The sequence below is a fragment of the Desmodus rotundus genome, chromosome X (assembly GCF_022682495.2).
Source record: "Desmodus rotundus isolate HL8 chromosome X, HLdesRot8A.1, whole genome shotgun sequence".
Classification (NCBI taxonomy): Eukaryota; Metazoa; Chordata; class Mammalia; order Chiroptera; family Phyllostomidae; genus Desmodus; species Desmodus rotundus.
In genome coordinates, this window is record NC_071400.1 from 26,441,197 (window position 1) to 26,468,912 (window position 27,716).

A 27,716-nucleotide genomic window follows, 5' to 3' on the forward strand; every position below is an offset into this window, starting at 1 on the left:
CAAGAAGGTTAAACTTTAGTAGCTGGAAAATTAGCCAAGTGTATGATATCATCATCATCTTAATTCCATGAACTTACTTTTCAGTATTTCTAAGGAGCCACAAAATGCTCCCTTTGTTATACTACTTATTGTGGGTTCTCTTGTATCCATTGTAAAAAAGCCTATTTCCAACAACTAAACTATACATTCCTAATTTGGTGTTTAGAAATGGAATCCTCTGAATGTCATAAATACAATATACAAGTAATGAATGTTTTTGTCACCAGAGAAGGCTTAGGTGTTTTTTTTTTCCTATGAAGTAGGTGACCCCATTTTTATAAACCTGGTGTGAATTTCAAGGCTTGGGAAGGCAAAAATAGTTGAGGTGAAAAGCTATTCAAGTCCTCCCACTGCACACTGTCCAACTTGGTTGTTATTGAATGAACATTTAAATACCTTACCCTGGAAACCACTTAGCATGTTCTTCCCAAGGGTCTTCACTAGGCTTCCAATCACTTAGACCTCCTCCACAATAAAAGCACTTGACTCTATCACCTTCACCTAAGAAAACACACAAGTAAAAATACATGTATTTTATACAATTAGAAGCTTACACAAAAATACCCTTTTTTTAACACCATGAAATTAAGCATTTCTAAGTTACATAAAAATTTATAGGTTAAAAAATACTGGGGTGGGGTGGAGGGATGGGGAGAAAAGGCATACAACTGTAATTGAATAACAATAAAAATTTTAAAAAAAGAGAAGAAGAAGAAAAAAACCCATTCACTCTGGGGGGGTTGGGGGCCATGGGATCTAGCAAAAAAGAAAAGGAACTCATGGACACGGAAGATGGGGGTGATTGGGAGGAGGGGAAGGGTGGAGGTAGAAGAGAGTGTAAGGGGGATAAATAGTAATGGAAAAAGACAAAAAAAATAAACTATTAAAAATACATTCAAACTCTAAGTAATAGATATGATCATTTGAGGAGGAAATACACATTAAATTCACTGATTCAACTTGAGGTATTTCACAGAACAAAAATAAAACTGCCCAATTTTAATGCAGAAAATTACAATTGTTACATTCTTTTAAAAAATACCTCATTTGGGGCCCAAAGTTTACTTTTTCAAATTGTGAAACTTTAATAATAAAGTTTAATGCATAATGAAATTACAAGATAAGTTTCTCTAAGGGTACAGCTACACAACACCAAAACCTATATGATACTATGTAAGTAAATTTTTAAATAATTGATACTGTTCTTCCTGCCGTGCCCACGGTAGTACATTCGAAAAGTGCTCACTTGAAGCAAAAAGGCATTATACAGGGCAGCTTTCAAATACACAGTCTCTGTACAAAAGGCAGATATTAATTTTAATCAGCCAAACTAAACTCTTTAATATTAACTTTTCTTATTTTCTTAAGAGGTGTAGAGAAAATGCATTTAATGTATGTATTGAGCACAAACAGTAGGCATGTAATAAATTATAGTTAGTATTACTATCCAACCCATTCTTTTATCAGGGATACCTATCATCTTTTGCATGTTATCCTTCTCCGAAAAACAATTACATGAAGATAAACGTGACTCTTAATATAGTACTCCTTTTCATATAAATTCAGTGGTCACGTTACACATTCAACATATGGGTTAACAGAATTAGTGATATAATCATGCCACTCTACACCTAAATATTTAACAGTTGAGGGGGGCTAAAGGAATCGATTTACTTTTTAGGAGCCCTGGGACAGTTGGAAAGTTATTTATTAGCCTGATTTTATAATAAGGTTTACCTAAAGCATAAAATCCAGCTCTTGAAAGCTGCTCCTTGTTAACAGAGTACATCCACATCCCAAAAGTACTGATCCGTGCTTCATAATCTGCCATGGCTGGATTTCTTGGAGAATTTGCTGAATTTGGGAAATTCCTATCAGAACTCGGGATATCAGATTCACTTCGAATATTAACATTCCGGCCCAAAACAAAGAAGCAATTAGGAAAATGTCGCCTGTGTTCTGACCATGCGCGATCACGAGGTTCCCAATTCTTTAGTTTTCCACCACAACAAAAGCACTGCACTTGATCATCAACACCTGTATAGTAGAGCCCAGCACTAGCTAACTCTCTTGGGGTTAAATGGGCATAATCTGGCCAGTGCTGAAATGACTTTAATCTAGCTTCTTCACTACACATGGCAGGGTACCTCGGGTAGATGGTGTCAGACAGATCTACAACCTGTCCAGTTCTCAAAAGATAGTCTGCGTGAGTCTCAGACGGCCTGTCTAAAACAAAATGGTTTCTGTTCCCCAGACAGTTATCGGCTTTGTACTGACCATTCTGAATACCGGAATTTGTAGGTTGCGCAGCATTATTTTCAAAATAAAAGCTCTTGATAAATCTGCAATTTGGGGATACTTTCCTGTGTCTTCCAACTGCTGAGTCTCCATATTGCCATCTATCTACTGCTGCGTGACAACTAAAGCACCGCACGGTGTCTCCTTCACCAGTGTACAGAAAACCAGCTCGTGCTAGCGTTGATGCTGAAACAGGACTACTACTTGGAAAATTAGCAAAAGTTTTTAATCTATTAAACTCTTCTACAAATTCTTCATCTTTATCGATGTCTGCAGGTACACAAGTTTTAGATCCTTCAAAACAGTTAAGAGTCATCTTCTCTTGAAAATAGGACTTGTCCACCTTTTCTAAAAAGAGAACATTACATTAGGAAATCCAAAATGTAAAACACAGGCAATCACTTTTGATATTAGGAACTAAGAAATTACTCACTGATGACATAAAATCACACAATCTCTAAGAAACATTCTAATTCTAAATACTTGAGTTCAAGTCTTAAAGTTAAAACTAGCAATTTTGTTTTCTCTTTTAGAGGAAAGTAATACTTAAGCAAGTAGAACAGAACTATTCATTTTAAGTGCTTATTTTACATAAATATAGAAACTGTGATGCAGAATATATTAAAATTAACCATGTGAAATCATTAATTAGGAAAACCATGAAAGCAGCATAAAATATGCAGATTCTTAAAGCCTATGCATAATTGTTATAATGGATCATTATATATTCAAGGCATCAAAGTTCAGTTTCTACAAAATTTTTAAAAGGAATGTTCAGAATGCTAATGAATTAATTTTTAATATTTCTTTACTTTTTTGTTTAACAAAAGATAAGTTATTCACAATATTGGCTCCAATGGGTTATTCAAGAACATCAAAAGTTTCTGATTTTCATGTGTAAACAAAGAGGCCATTTTTTGGCTGGAATCGGATCATTTCAGCTGTATTAACACTGCCCTCTAGGTGGTGGCTCAGGAGGAATACGAAGTATGAGTAGTTGCTTTTGCTACCAACTTCCCATGGTTAAGGAACTATCTACACAAATGTTAAGTACTACTGCAGCCTCATTAGACCTGGCAAATTATAGCTGTGTAACATTTAACCCAATTAAAAAAAAAACTCAAAGGAAGTAGTTGGGTTATGAGAAATATGACCCGTTATTTATCCTCCTAACCTGGACACTTTTGAAAGTGAAAAATGATGCTACTAACAACTACCCTGGGACAACAGGAGTAAATCAGGGAGGCAACCCTGATTCTCAGAATCTCACACAGTTCCTAACACTGTATGTACTCTGCACATGCTTGTGAAATGCAAAATAATAGTCACAACGACGCTGCTTCTACTTCTTCTGTGCATTGATTGATTTCTTGGGAAGAATAACCAGCTCTTTTGGCATTATGTTGGCACAATATGTCTTGGAACATCACCTCTCTTAGAATACTAGGGGCTCAACACAAGGCTTCTGTCTTGCAGGCTGGCAATGGTTATCACTATTTCTGGGCCTTGTCAATTTATAATGGTATTAATTCATATATACCTCAATAGCCAAGTTATAGCTGCATACAATAATTTTTGGAAGATCGTCTCCATGACTTTTGATTATTACTTCTCAGATATCCGAAAACATTCTGACACTAGCTTCAAGGCCCTCTGTTGAATTAGCATAAACTGGATGACAAGAACCAAGATTCAAAGAAACCAAGGCTGGATGATAGCCTAACGAAATAAATTTTTTCAAAAAGATTTTATTTACTTAGTTTTACAGAGAGGAGGAGGGAGGAAAACATTGACATGCAATAAATATCAATCAGTTGCTGCTTGCACACCCCCAATCAGGGACCTGGCCTGCAAGCCAGGCATGTGCCCTGATTGGGCATCGAACCAGTGACCTTTCGGTTTGCAGGCCAGCGCTCAGTCCACTGAGCCACATCAGCCAGGTGTAATGAGATAAAATTTAACAGAGATATGTGTAAAGTTTTACATTCTGATTTTAAAAATCTGTTGCACAAATAAAGAAGATGGAAACCTGGTTGGAAAGAAGTCACATGAAGGCGAAGCAGATTAAAATCTTGGGATTTTAGTTAATTACCAATTCACTATGAGCCAACATTACATGACTGATAAAAAAACTTAAAGCAACTCCAGGCTGCATTAATGTCCATATGTGCAACATCCAGAGCCAATTCAGCTACACTTTGTCTATTATTTTAAGTTCTGAACAAATTTAGAAGGGACGTTAACAAAGTGTAATGTCCCTAAAGAGCAATCCAGATGATGAAAATGGTGTCCAATGAGCAATAGTTGGAGGGGCAGAGAGTGGTTATCTCAAAAGGAAAAAAAATTGTGAGGGGAGGGGTATAGAGGACATAATAACTATGTTTAGATATCTAAGACATTGTCTCATAGAAAAAGGATCCAAATTCTGTGAAGCTTGAGAGAATTAAAATCAAGAAATATAACTATAGGCTGTAGACTTTAATACAAGGATGAACAGTTAAAATAATCAATAGCAGTACAGCCCTGACTGGTGTGGCTCAGTGGGTTGGGCATCATCCCGCAAAGCAAAAGGTCGCTGGTTTGATTCCCAGTCAAAGCACATGCCTGGGCTGCGGGTTTGGTCCCCAGTTGGGGCACATAAGAGAGGCAATCAATCTGTATTTCTCAGATCAATGTTTCTTTCCCTCTTTCTCTCTCCCTTCCCTTCTATCTAAAAGTAAATTTAAAAAATCATCTTTAAAAAATAGCACTGCAAAATGAACTGGGTTGCCTTGTAGAATATGAGTTCCTCCCACCACTGGAAGGTACTTCAGCATGGACTATGAGCAAGTATTATTAAACATTTCTAAGTCTATAATTACCCTGAAGAATTAATGCTCAATACAATCCATATGAAAATTACCTGCTGAGATGTTTTACTCCTCAGTTCAATCAAAACAGAAGTATAAAATCAACAATCTATTCTCATTTCACAATAGTGTACATTTTGCATGGCTTAAGCAGCCACCTTATTTCAGATATTATATAACACTCCATCATTCAATACTAGCAGGAGAATCTGTTTGAAGCTTTCAAGTGGAGACCTCATCTTCCCGGGGGTTATTCCTAAACAAACAATTTAAATTTCACCGTTTTGAAAAGCAGGTATCTATTCAGAAGCCCTCAACTGAACAACACATATACATTATCAGAGTGAAAGCTTTTGAAGAAGGGTGAAAAAATTAAAATTACCAGCCCTGGCTGGTGTGGCTCAGTGGATTGAGTGCTGGCCTGTGAACCAGAAGATTGTGGGTTTGATCCCCAGTCAGGGCACATGCCTGGGTTGCGGGCCAGGTTCCCCATTTGGGGGCATGTGAGAGGCAACCAATTGATGTATCTCTCCCACATTGATCTATCTCCCTCCCTCCTCCTTTTTCTCCCCCTCCCTCCCTTCCTCTCTCTATAGGAAGTAAATAAATAAAATCTTTAAAAAAAAAATGAAATTACCAGAGAGGTTAAGAGTAGAAGGGAGAAAGATGACTGACAAAAGACAGAAAACTTGGGTTTGGAGGGAGGCACCAAAAGAAAGGGTAAGAGGACTTTAAAAAAAATAGTTTACCATATGATCTTACCTATAAGTGGAACCTAATCAACAAAACAAACAAGCAAACAAAATAGACCCAGAGAAATTGAGATTAAGAACAAACTGACAGTAACCAGAGAGGAGGTGGGAGGGGAGGGGGAAGGGTCATCAAGGAGCATGTGTAAAGGACACATGGACAAAACCAAAGGGGGTTAGGATTAAGGGTAGGAAGTGGGGAGAGTGGTGGGGGCACTCTAGAAAATGGAGACAACTGTACTTGAACAATAATAAAAATGTAAAAAAATAAAAGAAAACAAAACAACAAAATAGTTTAAGTGAAATGAAGGCAGGGAAGACGATGTTTAGCAAGTAAGTATATATGGAGCGCAGGAATTGGGAATACAGAAGAAAATAGTGTATGGATATTGGAGAAAGGTGATAAAAAGGCCCATGGATGTAAAAATGTCTGAATGCAATAAAGTATGCTGAGATATTAAGGCTTCTTTGTGAAAGCATATTCAGGCTTTGTAGTGGGTAAGCAGAAAGGTAAGAAGGCACAGAGAAAAGACAGTCAAAGGAAGCCTTAATATAGACAGGCTAGACAGTCAGAAATACTGAGGGAAACAGTGCTTGGGGAAAAAATGGCACTACGGTAGCAAACATTGGCAAAACAAAGAATCAGGAAGTAGTGTTGTTAATATGAGGGGTATGGAAGATTTCAAGATGTGAGATGTGTTTAAAGTATACATATACATACAGCCTAGTCAACTAGGTAAAGAGAGCCGTGGGCAGAGGCCAAGGAGAGGAGGTTGACTACTTATCCAGCAATAATAAGGGAATACAGGAAGTTGGAGGACAGAGAAAAACACACACAAAAGACCTACCTACCTGGTATCTGAATACAATACAAAAGTTTGTTTCCCCAGGTTTTTATTATTAAATACATGAAACAAAAGCTATTTTAATGGGAAAGAATATAAAATAGGATGTACATTAGATTGCCACTGCATGAAAACATACACTCATGGACAAGACCTGAAAGGTAATTTTTTAAATCCTCACCAGGGGACATGCTTATTGATTTTAGAGAGAGAGGAAGGGAGGGAGAGAGAGAGGGAGAGAAACATTGCTTGGTTGCCTCTCATATATGCCCCAACTGGAGACCAAACCCTCAACCATTCAGTTTACAGGACAACGCTCCAACCAACTGAGCTACACTGGCCAGGGGGGAAAGGGTTTTTTTACACTGGTCTGCATACATTTTTAAAAATACTTTATTTACATTTAGAGGGAGGGAGAAAGAGAGGGAAAGAAATATTGATTGGTTGCCTCTCACATGCCCTCAGCTGGGGACCTTGCCCACAATGCAGGTATGTTCCCTGACTGGGAATTGAACTGGCGACCTTTGGGTTCAGAGGCCAGTGCTCTATCTTCCTCCCTCTCTAAAAATAAGTAAATAAAATCTTTAAAATAAAAAAGGAAGCAACAGACAACAGTGCCTTTGATACAAACAGGCTAAAGAACTAAAATGTTTTAACCAATGCACTGTGTTCTGTCAAGCACAGAAAAAAGCCACATCCAGTCACTGGTATGCCCTAAGACTTTATACCTGTTTTCTATTACAGATGTTGATATTCACCCAGAAACACATCGTAGGGTTAGTTCATCTTTGAACACAACACCGAACACTCCCTAGCACTCTATAGCTGGAATGGTTTCAGTCTATAAGGAGATACCACATGGCTTAGAAAAGGTCCCAGGGATCTCTTTACATCCTAGCTTGTTTCAGGAGGTCTGGCTCGCAGGACAAGTCTATTGGCTGTTAATGATGATGAAGAAGTTTCAGGGTAGAGTTTTGATCAAGTAACAGACTCGATGATTGCAAACAGCTGCAACCTTGTCAAACAGCAAGACAAATCAGGAGAATAATATTAGGAACAGTAGGACTTCTGGCAGCTCCAGCAAATCGACTGATAGTAGCCTTCTAGGCCATCTACAGCAGACTGAGTTGAACATTGAGCCAAAGGATGAAGAAAGTGACGGAGCTGACATTATTATTGAAGATAATGGTGTCCGCCACAGAAGATTCCTACCCTGGAATAGCTGACACAAATAGAACAAACTCAGTTTTGAGTCTGGACAGAAAGGTTTTATTCCTTCTAATTCAGTGAGTTTAGAATCCCTAGCAAGTGGTGTAAACAGAGAATTTGGAACATGTTCCAGATTAAAAAATAATTCTTAGAACATGGAAAAATTATAACACGAGGAAAAAAATCGATGAAATGTTTTCTGAGTGAGGCTGGCACAGCACTTGTAAATTTGGCTAGTTTAAGAGCTTTTAAACCTCTGCTCCAATGCTCTGGAATAGGCACGAGAACAATAATATTGCAAGTTAAAATATTATAAAAATAAATAGAAGTAGAAAGTAGATTAGTGATTACCTAAACTGGGGGATGAGGGGAAATGGGGAGCACCTGCAAATGGTTATTGACTTTCTTTCTGGAGTAATGAGAACATTCTGAATTAGGTGTAGTGATGTTTGCACAACTCTGCGAATATACTAAAAACCAATGAAATGAACACTTTCAAGGTAACTTTATGGTATATGAATTCGACCTTGATAAAGCTGTTTAAATGTTATTAAAATAATAGCTTGGTAATTGGTAATTGTTAGCATGTTCTTTGATAGACCAGAAGTAATTTTAAGTCTAAAACAAAGGAACATTTGCAAATGAAGTTATATGCTTTGATATGGAAAGCTAGATGTCACAGTAGATTTTCAGAACTAGGCGAGAGTACCAAATCACTTGTTTGAAGTGGTTAAATATTTAACCTGTTGCAAAGATCCCAGTTAAGTCTTCCTTTAACTACATTCTTTAAATTCTAATGTGAAGTGTGCCCTGGTTGGTGCGGCTCATTGGATTGAGTGATGGCCTGCAAGCCGAGGGGTCATTGGTTTGATTCCTGGTCAGGGCACATGCCTGGGTTGCTGGCCAGGTTCCTGGTTGGGGATGTGGGAGGCAACTGATCGATGTTATCTCTCTTACACTGATGTTTCTCTCCCTCTCTTTCTCCCTCATTTCCCTTCCCTCTAAAAGTAAATAAATAAAATATTTTAAAAGAAAAAAGGTTTAGACCATGTGAAGGAGACAACTGATGTTCCAAGAGGATTAAAAAAAGTACTTAAAAAAAAAAAGAATTATGCAAGCAATACAAGTCTATTAGCTCCCACTATAGTACTACTATCATGCTGACTGAATCATTATGTAATTAAATAGAGGCATCTGTTTAAAACTCAGAAAATGTTGTTTTTAGAATCTGATCTATGACATATTTGCTGATTCTTCCACTCAAAACCCCAGAATGACCACTCATTGTGTTCCCATGCTATCCTCTACATAATTTGCTGATGACCCAAGTATACTAGATTTAATACTTTCTGTAGGTGTCTGTGTGTCTGTGTGTGTGTACATATGTTATTAGAATGTAGGTCCTTTATGACAGGGCTCTGTTTTTATCACATTTGTATTCCCAATGCCTACAGCAATGCACAACACACAGTGACAATAAATAATGGGCAACAGAAAAATTGTTGAACCACTGCTATTAAGCTATTGCCATTATTATTCCACATCCCAAGCACTACCTCCCCTGGACTCTTGAAATCACTGTGAGTACTACAAACTGTTAATATGCCACTGTGCCTAGGAAATGTGACCAAAATACAGGGTCCAGCAGAAGGCCTGCTTGAGTGTGGTTGGTAGGGCAATAATATTGGAGTAATAATTTATAGTTTTAATTTGAACATTTCACCTAAAATGTCACATGGTATGCTTGAATGTGATATTGTTATGTTACAGAATTACGTGCTTATGATTTTATTAATAAAAAGGGGCATTATTTGTGCTGGACCCTGTAGAAAATACATGCATACCAGGTAAGCAGTATAATTCGTCAGTGATAAAAAGCCCATACTAATATGTTTCAAAAATATTATAGGACTCATAAAATTTTTCATAGTAACATCATAAAAATTTTATATGTTAACCAAAAAACACCATTGTAATTTAAAATTTATGTTAAGATTCGCTCTTTGCTCAAATATTACAAGTTTTTCTCATCGGTAGCTTTTTCCTCTATAGAGGATCCAACAGAGATCTTGTTAATAAGTAAGCAGCATTCTCCCTGACCCAATGTAGGTCAATCTCTCTTTTAATTATCTTAAAGCATTAGCTAATTAGTTCCCTGTTTAGAAATAGCATTTTGATTTACAATGCTGTAGTATCTAGGAAATATATCCATGCAAATGTGACATAGTATAAAAAAGCTGAATTTTTAAAATGATATGCTCTAACCAAAAATGGAATTTCATTTTTCGCATTCAGCTTTTATACTATAATACATTTACATAAAAATTCAACCTTTAATCAAGTTGTTCATTTATACTATACTAAAACTCTTCAAATGAAGCATATTTTCTTACAACTTTAAGTTAAATGGACAATAAAACAGTTGTGAGGTTAATTCAATCAGATCAAAAATACTTTCCCTAAACTTAAGCACGGGAGTCATTCAAACAACTGAATGGCATTAATGAGCACCTAGCCCATAAATTCAGTCAATAACATAAGCTTACTAATACTACTGTATACAATGTATGCTTGATTATCAAACCTACTTCTGTAGATACCTGAAAGGGCATACTGAGAACCAACAAAAGAAATATCAATTACATGTTCACTTAATTTAGAAAGTCATAGTAATACTTGAATTTGAGCACAGACCTACAATCTTTGACAAATTATTCATTATAATTAACTCCACAGGTATAGTTCCCACAGAATAAACATACAGTAAAGCATTCCCTCATCTATGCTTCAACAAATATTGGGACTGTGTTCCCCTAAAAGAATGTTTTGCATGAAGAATACACAGATTTGGGGCTCAAGAATTCACTCAAGACCACAAAAGGGCTCAAAATCACTATTATTCCCTCTTCCATTTCACTGAAAACTGTTCAGAACTTAGGACAATTTATGTCCTAAGTGCTCATTAATCAGCAGTCTGGCTCAAAAACATACCATGTACACTCTAAACGGTAGATCCATGACATAGATTAATACTATTTATGCTTATTCAGAGCTCAGATCAAAACCTTTCCTCCCTGGCCAGATGGCTCAGCTGGTTGGGGCATCATCCCACACACTGAAAGGCTGCAGGTTTGATTCCTGGTTGGGGCGTACAGGAAGCAAAGGATCAATGTTTCTCTCTATCTGGTTTCCTCTCTCCCTAAGATCAGTGAACACATCCTCTGGTGAGGACTAAAAAAAACAAAACAAACAAAACAAAAAAAAACTTTGCTAAAATCAGAGTAGGCCAAAAATCTCAATATGGAAACCAACATAATCTTTAATACAAATCGTTTTCCTTTTTAAAAGAGAGGGATTAGCCCTGGCTGGTGTGGTTCAGTAGATTTGAGTGCAGGCCTAGGAACCAAAGGGTCGCCGGTTCAATTCCTAGTCGGGGCACATTCCTGGGTTGCAGGCCAGGTCCCCAGTATGGGATGCGTGAGAGGCCACCACACATTGATGTTTCTCTCCCTCTCTTTCTCCTTCCCTTCCCCTCTCTCTAAAAATAAATAAATAAAATCTTTAAAAAAAAAAGAGAGGGGTTAGAAAAATCCTACTACCCAGGTTGTGAACACTTTAGTATATTTATCCTTTTAAGAACCTTTTCTGTGTGCATGACCACATGCACATTATAAAAACTTTGAAAGAGGATTTATTATACACGGTATTTTATAACTTGCTTTTTTCCATTTAATAATATATAATAAACATCTTCCCACATCAATTTTAATGTGGAGTAGAAACATTATTTTCAGTGGACGACAAGTACCTGGCTGTATGAATATATCATCACCAAATCCATACTGCTTAACATTAATTTTAGATGTATATTGTTTAAGAGACAATACTCACATGATCAATTCAAGAGGTGCAAAAGTTGCATCCATTCCTCCCCTGTACCTTAAACCTCTGGTTCCCTTCCTAGAAGCAATCACTCTTACCAGTTTTCTGTGTATTCCTCCACAGATGGTCTATGAATATAAAAGCATGTATGAGCACTTTAAAAAACAAATGTTAACATTTTATATGCAGGTATGTACCTTCATTGCTGGACATTTAAAAAGCTAGCAATATTTCACTATTATACTTTTGTATACTACTGTATAAATACTATATAATTTTTACTATTATTAAAATGTCGGAATTAATGTCCTATCTAAACTTGTTTATGTCATTATTTGCTTTTAACATTCATATTAAATGATGTCAAACAGGAGTGTCTTAGCATGACCACTTTTTAATCTATCAAGAAAAAGTGGTGAATAATAATGACCAACAAACATATACAAAAATGTTAAATCTCTGCCTCACAGGAAAGATCCTTGGAGAGACCACAGGGTCCTAGAATGTACACAAACCCACCCATCTGGGAATCAGCATCAGGAGGGCCCAATTTGCTTGTGGGTATTGAGGGAAGTGACTGAAAGCCAGCCCAGAGCCAAGTAAGCAGCATTGTTCCCTCTTGGACCCCTCCAGCACATACAGTGCCACAACGCAGCCATGTGGGTTGCCCCCCACCCCTGGCGAATACCTACGACTACGCCCCTAACAGGCAGGCAGAGACAAAACAACAACAAAACAAAACAAAAAAACACAGATCAAAGCTCCAAAAATAGAACTAGGTGATGAAGGGATAGCCAACCTATCGATGCACATTTCAGAACACTGGTAATCAGGATGCTCACAGAAATGGCTGAGTATGGTCAGAAAAAGAGGAAGAAGTGAAGGCTATGCAAAGTGAAATAAAGAAAAATATACAAGGAACCAACAGTGAAGGGAAGGAAATCGGGACTCAAATTAATGATTTGGAGAAAGAAGAAATAAACATTCAACCAGACAGAATGAAGAAACAAGAATTCAAAAAAATGAGGAGAGGCTTAGGAACCTCTGGGATACCTTTAAACATTCCAACATCTGAATCATAGGGGTGCCAGGAGCAGAAGAGGGAGAGCAAAAAATGGAAAACTTATTTGAAAAAATAATGAAGGAGAACTTTCCCAGTCTTTCAAAGGAAACAGACTTCCAGGAAGTTCAGGAAGCTCAGAGTTCCAAACAAATTGGACCCAAGGAAGCACACACCAAGGCACATCACGATTACATCACTTAAGATTAAATATAAGGAAAGAATCTTAAAAGCAGCAAGAGAAAAGGAGACAGTTACTTATAAAGGAGTTCCCTAAGATTATCAGCTGATTTCTCAAAAGAAACCTTGCAGGCAAGAAGGGGCTGGAAAGAGGTATTCAAAGTCATGAAAGGCAAGGACCTCCATCCAAGATTACTCTATCCAGCAAAGCTATCATTTAGAATGGAAAGGCAGATAAAGTGCTTCCCAGATAAGGTCAAGTTAAAGGAGTTCATCATCACCAAGCCCTTATTACATGAAATGTTAAAAGGACTTATCTAGGAAAAAGAAGATGATCAAAACTATGAACAGTAAAATGACAACAAACTCACAACAATCAACAACTGAACCTAAAAACAAAACAAAACAAAAAAACAAAGCAAACAACTAGAATAGGAACAGAACCACAGAAATGGAGATCACATGGAGGGTTATCATTGGAGAGAGGGCAGGGAAAAAAGGTACAGGGAATAAGAAGTATAATTGGTAGGTACAAAATAGACAGGGGGAGGTTAAGAACAGTATAGGAAATGGAGAAGCCAAAGAACTTATATATATGGCCCATGGACATGAACTCAGGAGGGGGGAAATGCTAGATGGAAGGGGGGGTGGGTACAGGGCGGAGTGGAATTAAAAGGAGAAAAAAATGGGACAACAGTAATAGCATAATCAAAAAAATATATTAAAAAAAGAAAAAGCTGGTTACAAAATAATATTGTGCAGTATAATCCCAGTGAAAAATATATAAAGGTTTAGGCTAAATTATGCATTAAAATTCTACTGTGATTATCTCTTCATAGCAGGATTACTGATTTTTATTATTGTTTTTCTTAATTTTCTATATTTTATCCAGCAAATATACTAGATTCGAACAATAATAAAAAGCAGTTTGGCCCTCACTGGTGTGGTTCAGTGGGTTGAGCGTCAGCCTGTGAACTAAAAGGTTGACAGTTTGATTCCCATCAGGGCACAAGCCTGGGTTGCAGGCCGGGTCTCCAGTTGGGAGCACCCAAGAGGCAACTGATCAGTGTTTCCCTCCTTTTCTCCCTCCCTTCTCCTCTCTTAAAAAAAATGAATAAAATCTTTAAGAAAGAAAAACAATTAAAGAAAAACAAAAGCAGCTGGGCTCTTGATTAGTCAGGCCACTTAAAATCCTGTCCAGAAGACTGGGGGCATTATTTTGGCTATTTTCCATGTGGCAATGTGGAAACTTCATCTGTGAAAACATTGTCCCAGTAAACTATCAATATCAGGGCCTGGTACTGCAAAATCTTGGCTTTTCATTCACAGAAAATAATTTTATGACGTATAAAAAGGAGAAGAAAGGGTATGTTCTTGGTCATTAATTTTTGCCTATTCTGAGAATTTTTGCCAGTTTGCTACTTTGTAATATTTCTGTTAAATAACTGCCTCCGAGCAACCCTGATGAAAACAGAGAAATATTAAATTGATGTCAACACTGTCAATGAGCAGGTTTAAAAAAAGAAGGATACAGTCAACTCTTGATAAAAGCAGTAATCACAGAGGTTGGCCATGTACAAATGTCTTTTGGTCCAGTTCTTGGGTGGCAGTATATCACCAACAGAGGGCTGAGAAACACAGGTGATACCTGATTGAGACTTACTGCTAACTTGAGTTGCAAACAAAAGGGCTTTGTTGAAAAATGTTTCTGAGTGATGTCTATTGCTGGATTTCTGACCTGTTCACTCACTGCCTTGTAAAAATAATTAATTTGGAGCCTAGTAAGTAGAAAAGAGGATCCCCTGATCTTTGGCCAAAAGTTTTCCTAAAATAATTTTTACAAAAGGGCAGCTCAAATCAAGTACACTGCAAAGTAAAGCCACTATATTTTATAGACACCCACAAGGAAAACCTGTTCACCATAATTATGTGCTAAACAGGATAACAGAAATCACTTTCTTTCTTTCTTTTCTTTTTGAGAGAGAGGGGAAAGAACATCGATTGGTTGCCTCTTGCACGTGCCCCAACTGGGGATCCAACCTGCAACCCAGGCATGTGCCCCAACGGGAAGTCAAACCTGCGACCTTTAGGTTTACAGGATGACACTCCAACCAACTAAGCCACACCAGCCAGGGCAACTCGTTCATTTTAAAAATAAGGAAACTAAAGCACAAGGAAATTTTTACGATTTTTATTTATCAATTTTTAGAGAGGGAGGGAGAGAAACATCAATTTGTTGTTCCACTTACTCATGCGTTCATTGGCTGATTCTTGTATGTGCCCTGACTGGAGATGGACTCCCCAACCTTGGTGTATCTAGATGATACTCTAACCAACTGAGCCCATCAGGAAGTTAAATATTTGACTAAGACCATACAGTTGATTAGTGGCACAGAACTGGAACTTACTCTACTTGATATTTGTCCAGATAACTTACCCTGACAGAATGATTAGGATGCAGTACTTAAAAATCAGATGGTTCCACAAGTGTCGTGATGAGGTCCTTTTTTAAAAAAAAAGATTTTATTTATTTACTGTTGGAGAGAGAGGAAGGGTGGGAGAAAGAGAGGAAGAGAAACATCAATGTGTGGTTGCCCCTCACACGCCCCCCATTGGGGACCTGGCCCGCAACCCAGGCATGTGCCCTGAGACCGGGAATCGAACTAGCAACCCTTTGGTTCACAGACCACACTCAATCCACATTGAGCGACACCAGCCAGGGCATGATGAGGTCCTTTTAATGGATGACTGGGTGAGTGGGAAATAGTGAGACTAGATATTTCTCAGAATTAAGTATTCTCTTCCATGATCATGTTGGGATCTCAAGCAAGTACTGAAATAAGTTCTTGATAAACGCCAACATCTTATCTTTTTTCCTCAGTAAAAATATTTAATTCTATCTGAAAGCTACTCTGCTGCCCACAAGCAAACATTTAACAGTTTTGTCTTCTGTCTGTATTTGAATTAAAGATACGACACAAAAGTCCTGAGTAGATCAGTTGGTTAGAGCGCCATCCCAATATGCTAAGGTTGTGGGTTCAATCCCAGGTCAGAGAACATACAAGAATCAACCAATCAATACATAGATAGGTGGAACAGATTGATGTTTCTCTCTAAAAAATCAATAAATTAATTTTTTAAAAGGACACAAAGTAAACTTTGCCACAATAAGTGATTACCAGCCAAATTAAAACAGTACAAAATATTTAATGAGTGCCCACATATACTAAACACTTACCTACATATTTTCATTTCCCCCCATCCCATCTTTTAACTACAGGTAAATGTAGTTAACTACTGTCTCTAACCTACTAAAACATGCTGAATTGAAACTAAAAATTTCTAATCCTTCTTCTTTTAACACAAGGGCAAAATTTAAGCATGAACTTGTAATTTAACAGCCCACCCTCTTTTTTTTTCTGCCATGTTACCTCTGATAATAACTAAAATTTTACAATTTAGAATGCCTTCATATGTGGTATCTAATTCAACCTATACAACATAACACCCATTTGAAATATGGGGAAACTGTGGTTTTCTGGCTGGTTGTTACTCATCAAAGATCCTATGACCAGTAAATAGCAGTCAAAAATTAAACCCAGTCATTATGACCAATATAGGTCTAAGGAAATTACTGTAAGGGTTACTGGCAGAAGGGGCAGTCCGGTGAGGTAACACAAAATAAAATGTTAGGGTCCTTGCCCTTTCAAGAGTTGAAAAATTAGCTGGAGCCATACACAGAAAAGTAAATTGCATGCCAATATATGCTGATAGGCCTATGTTTTCAGGTCAACAAAATTATTTCAGGAATAAGTATAAAAGTTCAAACAATATTCAAGTATTTAGAGATATACCAGAGAATGCACAGTGGCGCCAGCTTTACCCCATTTAGGAAATCAGCCTTAACTCAGTTGTTCTGTCTGATCATCTGAGTTCAAGCTATTCCCAGTCTATACAGGAGAGGGGAAGAGGGGAAGCAGAGTTTGCCACTCCAAAATACGCCTTTTTGAAATATCAATTATTTTAAGCTGCTTATTTTTAAGAAGCAAAAGGCTTAGAAAGAACCTTTGACCCTCCCTCTTAGCAGCCTAAAGGAATGCAGATAGAAAACATGCTTAAAGGAACTGTCACCTTAGCATAATATAATACAAGTGTGGCAGAGAGGAACCTGCAAAGTCCGGAGACTCCCCATTGTTTCTGGCTGGCATGACAAGAATTTATTTACATATTGCATGTTTGCTTTTTCTCATTTAACTGTGAATTGCCTACTTTTCCCTTGAAGTCCCAGATCCCTGCCTCCCTCTGTCCAATTTGTCCTGGGGTCTCATATCCTTACAGAGCCTCCATATGTACATACCTAATAAATCTGGTTGTTTTCTTTTTTTAATCTGTCTTATGTCAATTTGATTTCAAACCAGCCAGAAGAACTCAGAAGGGTAGAGGAAAATTCTTTTTCCTCGCCCGAACAAGTAAACCGCACTTTTATCATGGCCCAAATACTTGAAAGCACATTTTTATAAAAGCACATCATGTTAAGTGAGTCACATGTACCCTTAACAAAGATTGGGTACCAATCATACTAAAATCCAAAATCAAATCCCAAAATGTATCAAATAGCAGAGCTACATCTATACCAGTGGTGTCCAGCCTGCAGCCACATGCGGCCCAGGATGGGTATGAATGCAGCCCAACACAAAATTGTAAATTTACAAAAAAACCTTTTTTTGCTCATCAGTTTTCATTGGTGTTTGTATATTTAATGTGTGGCCCAAGACAACTCTTCTTCCAGTGTGGCACAGAGATGCCAAAAGTTTGGACATCCTGACTATACCATAATTAAAAATAAAAGTCTTCCCTTGCTGGTGTGACTCAGTGGATTGAGCGCCGGCCTGTGAACCAAAAACGGTCACTGGTTCGATTCCCAGTCAGGGCACATGCCTGTGCTGTGGGCCAGATCCCCAGTCAGGGGCGTGTGAGAGGCAACCACACACTGATGTTTCTCTCCCTTCCTCTCTGTCTAAATATAAATAAATAAAATCTTTAATAGAAAATAATAAAAGTCTATGCCAAGTCCTACAAAATGAACATAAATATGATTTTATCACAGAAAGGACAACCTACTATTAAGTTATATACCAAACAGATAAATCATGTAGTTCTTATGGTAGATATAATAACTAATGCACAACTACTTTGCTTAATTTCTCAGAAGACAGGCCTTTCTTTTAGATTACCTGGAGCACCTGGAAAGTTCAAAGTTTTCCTTTTTCATCTAACACATTTCTTGGTAACAAGCAAGAGTATTCAGTCAACATTTTCTTTTACCAGGCACCTACTTACTGCATGTCAGCCACTGCCAAAACATTGATATTAAAGTTTAGCTCAAAGTAGAAGGTGTTCAAGGTGTGTTCGTTGTATTATCTCAGCCTAAAAATAGTTTCATGAAGTGCTATCTCACCATTTCTCACCTCACCTCCTCAATGCACTCCAAAAATACCAAATTGGTTAATTCTGATCAAAGCAATACCATCAAGAAATATGTTTAACAGATCTTTATCTTATGAAATACAGTATGCAATGGAAGAAAAGCATGAGCACTGGAATCAGAGAAATGTGGATTCGAATCCTACCTCTGCAACTCAACAGCTATTTGCAGCTTGGGCAAGTTATGGAACCCTTCTGAACTTCTACAAGTTTTCTCTCCTCTGTGCTATAATCCCAGAATATCAAATTCAGAAGCCCAGTTTCTCCCTCTTCAACCTATTATATACCCACCCTACGAAATCAAACTAAAACAGGTCAGCTTTTTAACACAATAATGATACATGTATCACATATACCTCCAACAAATTAAACCTAAGTACTTAGCATGTGATATTGTAAAATTCATGAAAGTATAAACCATAAATTATTAGGAAATGCATCTCCACCTTGTTCTTAATTTCTTGTCCCTTTATTTGAGATATTTATTCCAAACAGATTTGGGATTGTTATATGGAATTTTTTTTCCTTCATAAAATGTGAGACAATTAGGTTTTTTTTAAAAAAAACTACTATAATGGGTTTTGAATCTTTGAATCAACCAGCTCAAACCTGTTACTCTACAGATGAAGGAAATGTGGCATAGAATAATATGCTGAATAAATAAAAACTACATTTTGAAAGACTTCATAACAAAGGAAATATTCAATACAGAATACTGAAAGGATTAAAACAATCTATATACAATATAATCCTAAATGAAAAAATAAGTAAATATAAAAGAATATGGGTTATACTTAATTATCTGTATATTACCCCAAATCTCATAAATTTTCTATAAGAAACACATTATTATAACATATAATATTCTAAATACTCTCTTCAGATTTTGAACTAAATGAAACACATACATGAAAAACAGTTATGAAAAAGGAAATACGGAGGCACTGAGATTTGGTGACTTGCTCACAATTGCACAGCTAATTGGAAACAAAGCCAAGACAAGAAACCCAGTCATCCACACCAGGGTTTTCCCCACTGTACCACATGGCCTCTAGGATACAAAACTAACATTTGTTCAATATCGCTTTCTTATTTTACCAGTGTTTGTTTCCTGAAAAGTACTAACACAATGAACTTAAACTGTGCTACAGATTACATTTTATAATACTATTACCAGATTAGAGCAGAGATTAAGTTTGAGAATTAACAGCTAATGGTAATCTTCCAGTCTCAAAACAACAAGGGCATCTACGTTGCCATATTCACCTTTGTAACCCTACCACACAGTACAACGACTGGCACAGAATAGGTGCTCAATAAATGGTTTTCTTTTTACATAAACCATAGCTTTCTCTTTCTGTTAGCACTAGCTACCAGACTTAAATGAGACAAAAAAAAAAAAAAAAAAAAAAAAAAAAAACCCAAACAATGAAATACATAATTTCACATTCGGGGTCTTTAAGCATTTATAATATAAACAAAGGATTCATTAAACAAATTAATGGTAACAACAAATGTAAGGGGAATGTTTCCAGTACTAAAATATTTCAAGCACTATACAAATTAATGGTGCATTCATTTCAAGAATTCTTATCTACAGAAATGAGCCTCAATAACTTTTAGTCACCATTACTTTGTCTACACAGTGAGTCATCAAACGCACTAAAAAGCAGTAAAATTACAGGTATAGTACAAGGGACACTGGACTGGGACCTGGATCCTGGTCCAAGCTCTGCTAATAATAATATGTAACCTGGGGCAATTCACTACTTCTTCTTTGAGGCTTGATTAACCTATTCATAAAAACAAAGAGCTGAACTACTAATCACCAGGGATGTTTCCAGTCTTAATTTTCAAATGATTCTTATCCACAAAGATTCTACATTCAGATTTTTTCATTGTGTCAAATTTGATATACTGAATGTTAGTTTGCTACATTATTTGATTCAAAAGCTTAGCATATTTTCATGTAATCTTCTTAACCAGTCACCCCAATAAATTCAATAAAAGTTTTTAAAAGGTCAGCACATTTTGTAAAAATATTTAAAGTCTAGTAACATATAATTTTTACCATTTTACATTAGAAAAAATAGGAGAAAACCAAAGAAGAAATGTGAGCATGCTTTGCCAGCTGGTCTGACATGAAGCACACTGGATCTTATAATACAAACCACTAGTACATAAAAAAAGACAATAACCTCCAAACCACTGATAAATACATTTATGTATATAAATATATATACACAATTGACATATACTTATACTGATATACATATATGTGTATTAACTTTAAAACTTGATTTTAATTATAAAACCAACACTTGTTTATCATAAGAAATTCAAACAGTACATGAGGCCACATGTGAAGTGCAAAGTAAAAAGCCTCCCACCTTCTCCATCCTCCGTTAGGTTAACCACTGTTAACATTTTTATATTATCCTTTAAGAAGTTACCTGAGCTGGCAGAGGAGAGCAATAGGGGAAAAATGGGGACAACTGTAACTGAACAACAAAAAAATTTGAAAAAAAAAAAGTTACCACAGCGTATTGAAGTATACATGTGTGCCTGTGTGTATACGTAAATCTTTTAAACCTAAATTTTTGCCACTTCTTGAATGACGAGAGAGAAAATGTCTCAAGCACCAGCTTCATAAGCATGTTAAAAATACTGATAGTAGTAGCAGAGTTGTATGGCGCAAAGTGGTATATGCTTCAGAAACGTGCTCTCAACGGAAAGTATTTCATTTTCCTGCTAGGAGGCGGCTCAAGTGTAGCAGTTGCGCAGAAAAAGTGGTTAGCAAAGGGGCAGGCAACCCGGGTTCTAATTTAGTACTCGAGTAGCCTTAGGCAACCCATGAAATCTTCCTGTGCCTTAGTTACTGTTTTTGTAAACGGCTGGACTAAGATCCCTTCCAACTCTAAAATGTTATAATTCTAAGATGGCCGTCTGTAACTGTTCTCTTGAACTGGTTGTAACAATGTTAAGTAAAAAAAGAGAAATACTATAGTGACCTCCAGTCTTACCAAAGTAAATAATTTTTATGCATCGTTAACAATCAAGATATAGTTGTTACAGAACTAGCGACATTATATTTGAAAGCAAAGTAGATTATTAAATCGGATAGGTTTTTACAAAGCTTTGATTGACATTTTCCTTTTTTTTTTTGAGGAGGAGGAGGAGGGCCGTGGCTTAGTTTCAGTAATAACCAACCACTCCGCTCAAAAAGAAAATAATTAAGTGTATTTCAGACTCAAAATAGTGGAACTGAAAGTTAGACTGAATTTTGTTTCACTTACAGAATATGCTGGGGACATGACTAGGGCAGCAAAGGTTGGAAAGAATTACTAGCTAATTTCCTCTTCTGGAAGCTCTTTGGCTCCCATTCTTTCTGTTTCACACGCCCTCCTCGCCCACACTCCACCCAGCTCCATACATGCCACAGGCATCAGATGCGGGTGTCGGAGGGGTCCCTTTGATCACTAAAAAAAGTTCTGTGACTCGATTTACTTTAGAGGTCACGGGGTTCAGGCTGGCACCCACTCGCCCACGCCGTCCTACGATAGTCCCGGAAACCTGGGCCGAGAGCCCCGACCTGCCATCCCCAGCGGGCAAGGGCTGCCTTCCCGCCTTCCCCCGTAGCGCGGCCCGACGGGGGGAGGGGAGGGGAGAAAAGAAAAGGGGAGGAGAGCGAGAAGGAAGCCCGCGCGGGCAGTACCCACCGTGCCAGGAGAGCCGGCCCGGATCACCCGCGGCGCCCCGCGCGGTCCCGAGGGGAGGGTCCTGGAGGAGGGGCGGCCCAAGCCCCAATCTCGAAATGCCAACTCCACTGAGCGGACGACCGGGCCTAAAAGGAAACGGAAGTCCCTTCGTCTCCCTCACTTGCGCCCACCAGACCGTCCATCCCCCGGAGAAATCCCGAGGGACTCGGGGGGGGCGGCTCAAAGTGGCACCGGACGCAGACCGCCCGTCTCACCGCCCCGGAGCCGCCACTGGGGCCCCTGCAGTCTCCTTCCCGCCACCCCCGCCGCGGAGGCCAGCCTCCCGCCCCGCAAACCCCTCCTTCTTCCCCCTCCGCCATTTTCGAATTTACCCCTAGGGCCCGGGCGTCCCTCGCGGAGCGCTGCGTCCACCCGGGGTGCCGCGGTGGTCCTGCCACTTCCTAAGGCGGGAAGGGGACCGCCAGGACAAACGAAGCCCTCTCCCCATCCCCCCCCACCCCCCAAGTTCGAAACCCGAACCTGGCGAGCGGGCGCGCATGCGCACCGCTCAGTCTCCGCCCCCAGCTCAAGTGTTTCCTCTTTCAGCTTGGAGGTGTTTTTTTTCCCACGGTTTTTACCTGCTGGTTATTGAGGCTGAGGAGTAGGGAAATAGAAGTTGAAGGATGGAAAGAGAGCGAACATGCTGAATTCTTACTGTAGACCAGGCACTGTGGGAGCCATATAACGTGTTCTTTGTTGTAATTTTAACAACCATGTAAGGTAGGCACTGTCTCATTAAACCCATTTTACAGAGAAAATTGAGGCCCAGAAAGGATAACTACCCCAGTAGCACACAGGTAATAAATGAGAGAACTAAGATTGCAATATGATTTCTGTCCAAGGAGGGAAGGATGAAGGGAAAAGAAAGGAGGACAATTAATGGGAGCAGGAAGGGGATTGGGAAGATGAAGGGAAAAAATGAAGGCCCTGACTGGTGTAGCTCAGTGAATTGAGCGCGGACCTGCGAACCAAAGGGCCGCCGGTTGCATTCCCAGTCAGGACACATGCCTGGGTTGCTGGCCAGGTCCCCAGTTGGCGGCATGTGAGGGGCAACCACACACTTATGTTTCTCTCCCTGTCTTTCTCCTTCCCTTCCCCTCTCTCTAAATAAATAAATAAAATCTTTAAAAAAATGAATGAGCATAGAAAGCACAGAGAAGGGAAGCAAAGGAAATCTGTGTACATAAAATCTGATTATATCCTAGATTTATTTCACATATGCTGTAGGATTGTGAGACCAAAAGATGAACTCAATTCAGGTGAACTCGTTTCAGAAACTTGGGCTCCCTTAGAGGCTAGTGTAGTGAGATGAAAGATTTTGAATGAGAAGTATTCATTTCACGGGGAAGATCTTAAGTATCACCTGCATCTTTAAATGAGGCTGCCCTTCATGAAAAGGGAAGTTGGAGGGAGTAAAGACTTCTTTTTGGTTCAGAGGCATTTGCTAAGATAGTATGTCCTCTGACCTTCTCCCACTGTCACAGCTCTGGGAATCTCACATCTGACTTACTGTAACAATAGTAATTGCAAGCAAATATTTATTTCATTTAATTCTCACAGCAACTTCATAAAATATGCAACTATCATTATTCCCATGTTACAGTTGAAGATACTGAGGGTTTGAAAGAAAGTGAAGGGATTAGCTAAAGAACATATGTGCATAACCCATAAATATAGACAACAGTGTGGTGATGGCCAGGGAGAGTGGGGCGGGCTCTGGGTGGAGGTGGCCAAAGGGGGGGGAAATGGGAACAGCTCTAATAATGTCAACAAGAAACAATAAAGAAAAAAAGATATTGACATTTAGAGAGGTTAGGTAACTTGCACAAAGTCATCCTGCTAGTATGTGTGGGAGCAGAAACTGATTCAAAACTAGAGCTGTCTGATTATAGACATGTCCAATCATTACTGTCTCCTAACTGACCTCTATCCCTAGTCTACTCCCCCTCAATCCAGTCTGCACAAGGCCATTTGAGTTAAACTGTTCAATATGGCCTCCAGGATAATGGTAAAACTACTTGACTTCATGTTCACTCTCTCCTTGGTCATCCTACCTATCGTCAAAAAAAATGGAAGTATTTACTGTGCACCTGCCCATCCCCAGATTTCCTGCCTCTTCTGTTAATTTGCTCAAACTGTTCCTTGTTCCAGGTGAAAAGACCGCCCCTACACAAAGCCTTCTTGAATTTCCTTAGCCGAAGGTCATATCTTCCTCCTCTGAACCCTCTTGTCAGTTGAAATTCTGTTTTTGGTTTTGTTAGCATCTTTTAAAATTTGTGGTTAAATGTATATAACATAAAATTTACCATTTGAACTATTTTTAAGTGTAGAGTTCAGTGGCATTATGTACATTCACCACCCACCTCCAGAAGTTTTTCATCTTACTTGGCACTTGAATTTGTATCTTTGTTATGGAGCACAGTGCTTTCTGCCTACAGTGTAGCTACTGTGTACATGCTTTATCTTACCTATGTTGTAAGAGAATTTAACCCATTTTTATATAACCCATTTTATAACCCATAACCCATGGGTTATAACCCATTTTTAACCCATTTTTATAATCCCTCCCAAACTCCTGGAATCATCTTTAATTGCACTCCTCTATCCCACATCCAATCCATGAACAAATCCTGCCATCTCAATTTTCAAAATATAGCCAGAATATCACCAACTCTCATCAACACTACTACACCCCTAGTTCACTCTCTCTTGGACTGTAAAAGCTTCTTCACCAGTTTCCCAGATTAACTTTCTTGCCCCTTTCTGGTCTATTCACACAGAAGCCAGAGTTATCCTAATAAGTCAGATCATTATCAAATGTTGGCTCAAATCCCTTCAATGACTCCCTATTTCATTCAGAGTAAAAGGCACAGATTTACAACAGCCTTTGTAGACTGATGTAAGCCAGTCTACAAAGGCTGTTGTAGGCAACCACCAAGATGATCTCCAGTGGTCTTTACCTCTTGTTTTTCACACCTTTGGGTAGTTATCTTCTACAATAGGCCAGAGCTTACCTGTATAACCAATAGAATATAGTGGAAGTGATGGTGTGTGACTTATAATGCTAGGTCATAAAAGGCACTGTGGTTTTTGCCTTGCTCTCTGTTAGATTGGTTGCTCTGGGGGAAGCCAAATGTCATGTCATGAGGATACTCAAACAGCATGTGAAAAGGCCCACACAGGGAAAAACTGGGTCCTGCCCTTCCTTCTCCACATCTCTTTCTCCCCCACCCACAACAAACACCAACTTACCAACCATGTGAGTGAACCACCTTGGAAGAGAATTCTTCAGGCCCAGACTTCAGACAACTGCAACCTCTTGAGATTCAGAGCCAGAGCCACCCAGCCAAGACACTCTTTAATTCCTGTGTATTGTTGTTTAAAATTTTAGGGCAATTTGTTACCTAGCATTAGATAACTGATACAAAGGTCCTACACAATAGGCATTCTTCTTACCTTTCTATCCTTATCTCCTACTACTTTTTCTCCTGTTCCTTTAGCTTCCCTGCCTTTGGGCCTTTGCACTTGCTGTTTACTCTGCCTGGAACACTTCCCCCACATACCTCTTTCACCTCCTTCAAAACTTTGCTTGTCACCTTTCAATAAGGCCTACCATGATCAATCTACTTAAAATTTCAATTTCTCCTCCTATCACTCCCAGTCATCTTTCCCTGCTGTCCTTTTCCATGTTCCATAACATCTATCATATTCTAAAATAATATATGGTTCTCTTATTTATTATGTTTATCTATTATGTATCTCCTCCCTCTCACTACTCCTAGAATATAAGTTCCAAGAGAACAGGAATCTTTGTTCAATGACCTATTCCAAGTGCTTAAAACAGTGTCTGGCACAATGTAGATACTCGAAAGGCATTTACTGAATGTGTGAATAAAAATTGCATAAGAACTCCAGACCCTCAGTAAACACTTGTTGGGTATAGTGTCAGTTGGGAGATGTGGACAGCAAAGGCAGGTATACCTGAGATACAGTGTCTAGGTTTTATATGTAGGAACACATAGAGGTATAAAATTAAAAGAACAAAATCTATGGAGAGGCTACTCTTACCTGTACAAGGATTTTTTTGTAACTGTTTTTGGTTGAGAAGAAGGAATATTTACAGAGGGAGAGAAGAGAGATATATTAACTTGAACCATATGAAATTGCCAATGTTCCATCATTGTCAAATGTCCCAAGCAGCAATTTAATGTGGGTCAACCTAATATGAGAAAGGAAAATTGATGGCATAAAAACTCAAAGGAAATGAGAAAGAAATGAGATCAAGCCTGAATAGTGGCATTAGCCTTGAATAGAAAAAAGGACACTCTTCAGAAGCCAAAGGGCATGCAGTGTAGATAAGTAGAAACTTTGAGGGGGGCCACCATATCTCAATGGCAACTGGATTATTTGGAAAGTAAAATGTGTGGTTATGTGCTGAGAGGAACAGCAGAAGTTTAGCATTAAAACAATTTTTTGCAAAAGCATTTATAAGTGAAAGCCCAAATAAATAAAAGAGATAAAGAGCAGAGTTGGTCTGAGTGAAGGAAGGTGTGGTGAGTCCTGATTTGTACACCTTGTCCTTGGAACCATAAGTCTTCAAAAATCCAATACTCCAACAATAATATCAAGGTCAGGATATTGTCATGGTGTGTCTGGAGTAGGATGGAGGTGAAATCTACTGGAGGTGAGGTCTAGGAGAGGGGCTAGCATGTTGGAGGGGTCATTACAAAGGAGGTAGTGGGATGTGTTTAGAGAGGAAGACTGAACCAAAAGCCACAGATGTCAATGGGTGTGAGGAGTGTCTTGAATATAGATAGATGATAATAGTTAGCAATTACTGACACTGTCTTCAGTGCTTGGCAAAGTTTATCTCTCATAATCCTTTTAGTAGCCCTATGAGCTCAGTGTTATTTTTATTCTTGTCTTGACTCAGAATCTAGAATGGTGCCTGGCATATAGTAGGTCCTTGAGCCAGATCTAACCCTGCAATGGCTTCTCACTTTGTAGAGGCAGGCACAATGCACTGCGGAAGCCCAGAGGAGGGTTCCACACTGTGAGGAGGGTGGATTAGGACAAGTTCCACCAAGACTTCAGTCTTAAAGGACAACCAAGAGTTAGCTAGGTGAAGCAGTGGGAGCAAGGCATTTTAAGCAGACATGTCATCATGTACTAACAGAAATGAAACAAAACAGCATGCATTCGGGAAATGGAAGTTAATGTCTTATGGCTGGAGTGTAGCTGCTAACATTTATTGAATGTTTTTATGTTCATACTGTGTTGAATGCATTTTATAGATGATCACATTTAATCATCATGCCACTCCAAGGATAAGAAAACTGGGGATAGGAGGATACAAGATGATC

The 27,716-nt window shown here is 38.5% G+C and overlaps 1 protein-coding gene and 1 pseudogene across 5 annotated transcripts in view; one reads left to right on the forward strand and one right to left on the reverse strand.

Annotated features, from left to right (window-relative positions):
- XIAP (X-linked inhibitor of apoptosis) overlaps window positions 1–22,832 on the reverse strand; it is a 36,290-nt gene extending 13,458 nt beyond the window's left edge. The window contains exons 1-6 of one of the 5 annotated variants that reach the window (XM_053917111.1): window positions 22,686–22,832; window positions 22,315–22,439; window positions 15,549–15,614; window positions 11,881–11,999; window positions 1,777–2,685; window positions 441–540 (exon numbers count right to left, since the gene is read on the reverse strand). In XM_053917111.1, the coding sequence (XP_053773086.1) occupies window positions 441–540; window positions 1,777–2,653 (977 nt within the window). In that variant the 5' untranslated portion in view covers window positions 2,654–2,685; window positions 11,881–11,999; window positions 15,549–15,614; window positions 22,315–22,439; window positions 22,686–22,832. The remainder of the gene's footprint in view (window positions 1–440; window positions 541–1,776; window positions 2,686–11,880; window positions 12,000–15,548; window positions 15,615–22,314; window positions 22,440–22,685) is intronic. The other 4 variants (XM_053917112.1, XM_053917113.1, XM_053917114.1 and 1 more) reach the window with 4 other exon arrangements.
- LOC112310546 (partitioning defective 6 homolog beta-like) lies at window positions 7,264–8,787 on the forward strand (annotated as a pseudogene).
- Window positions 22,833–27,716: the final 4,884 nt, after the last annotated feature.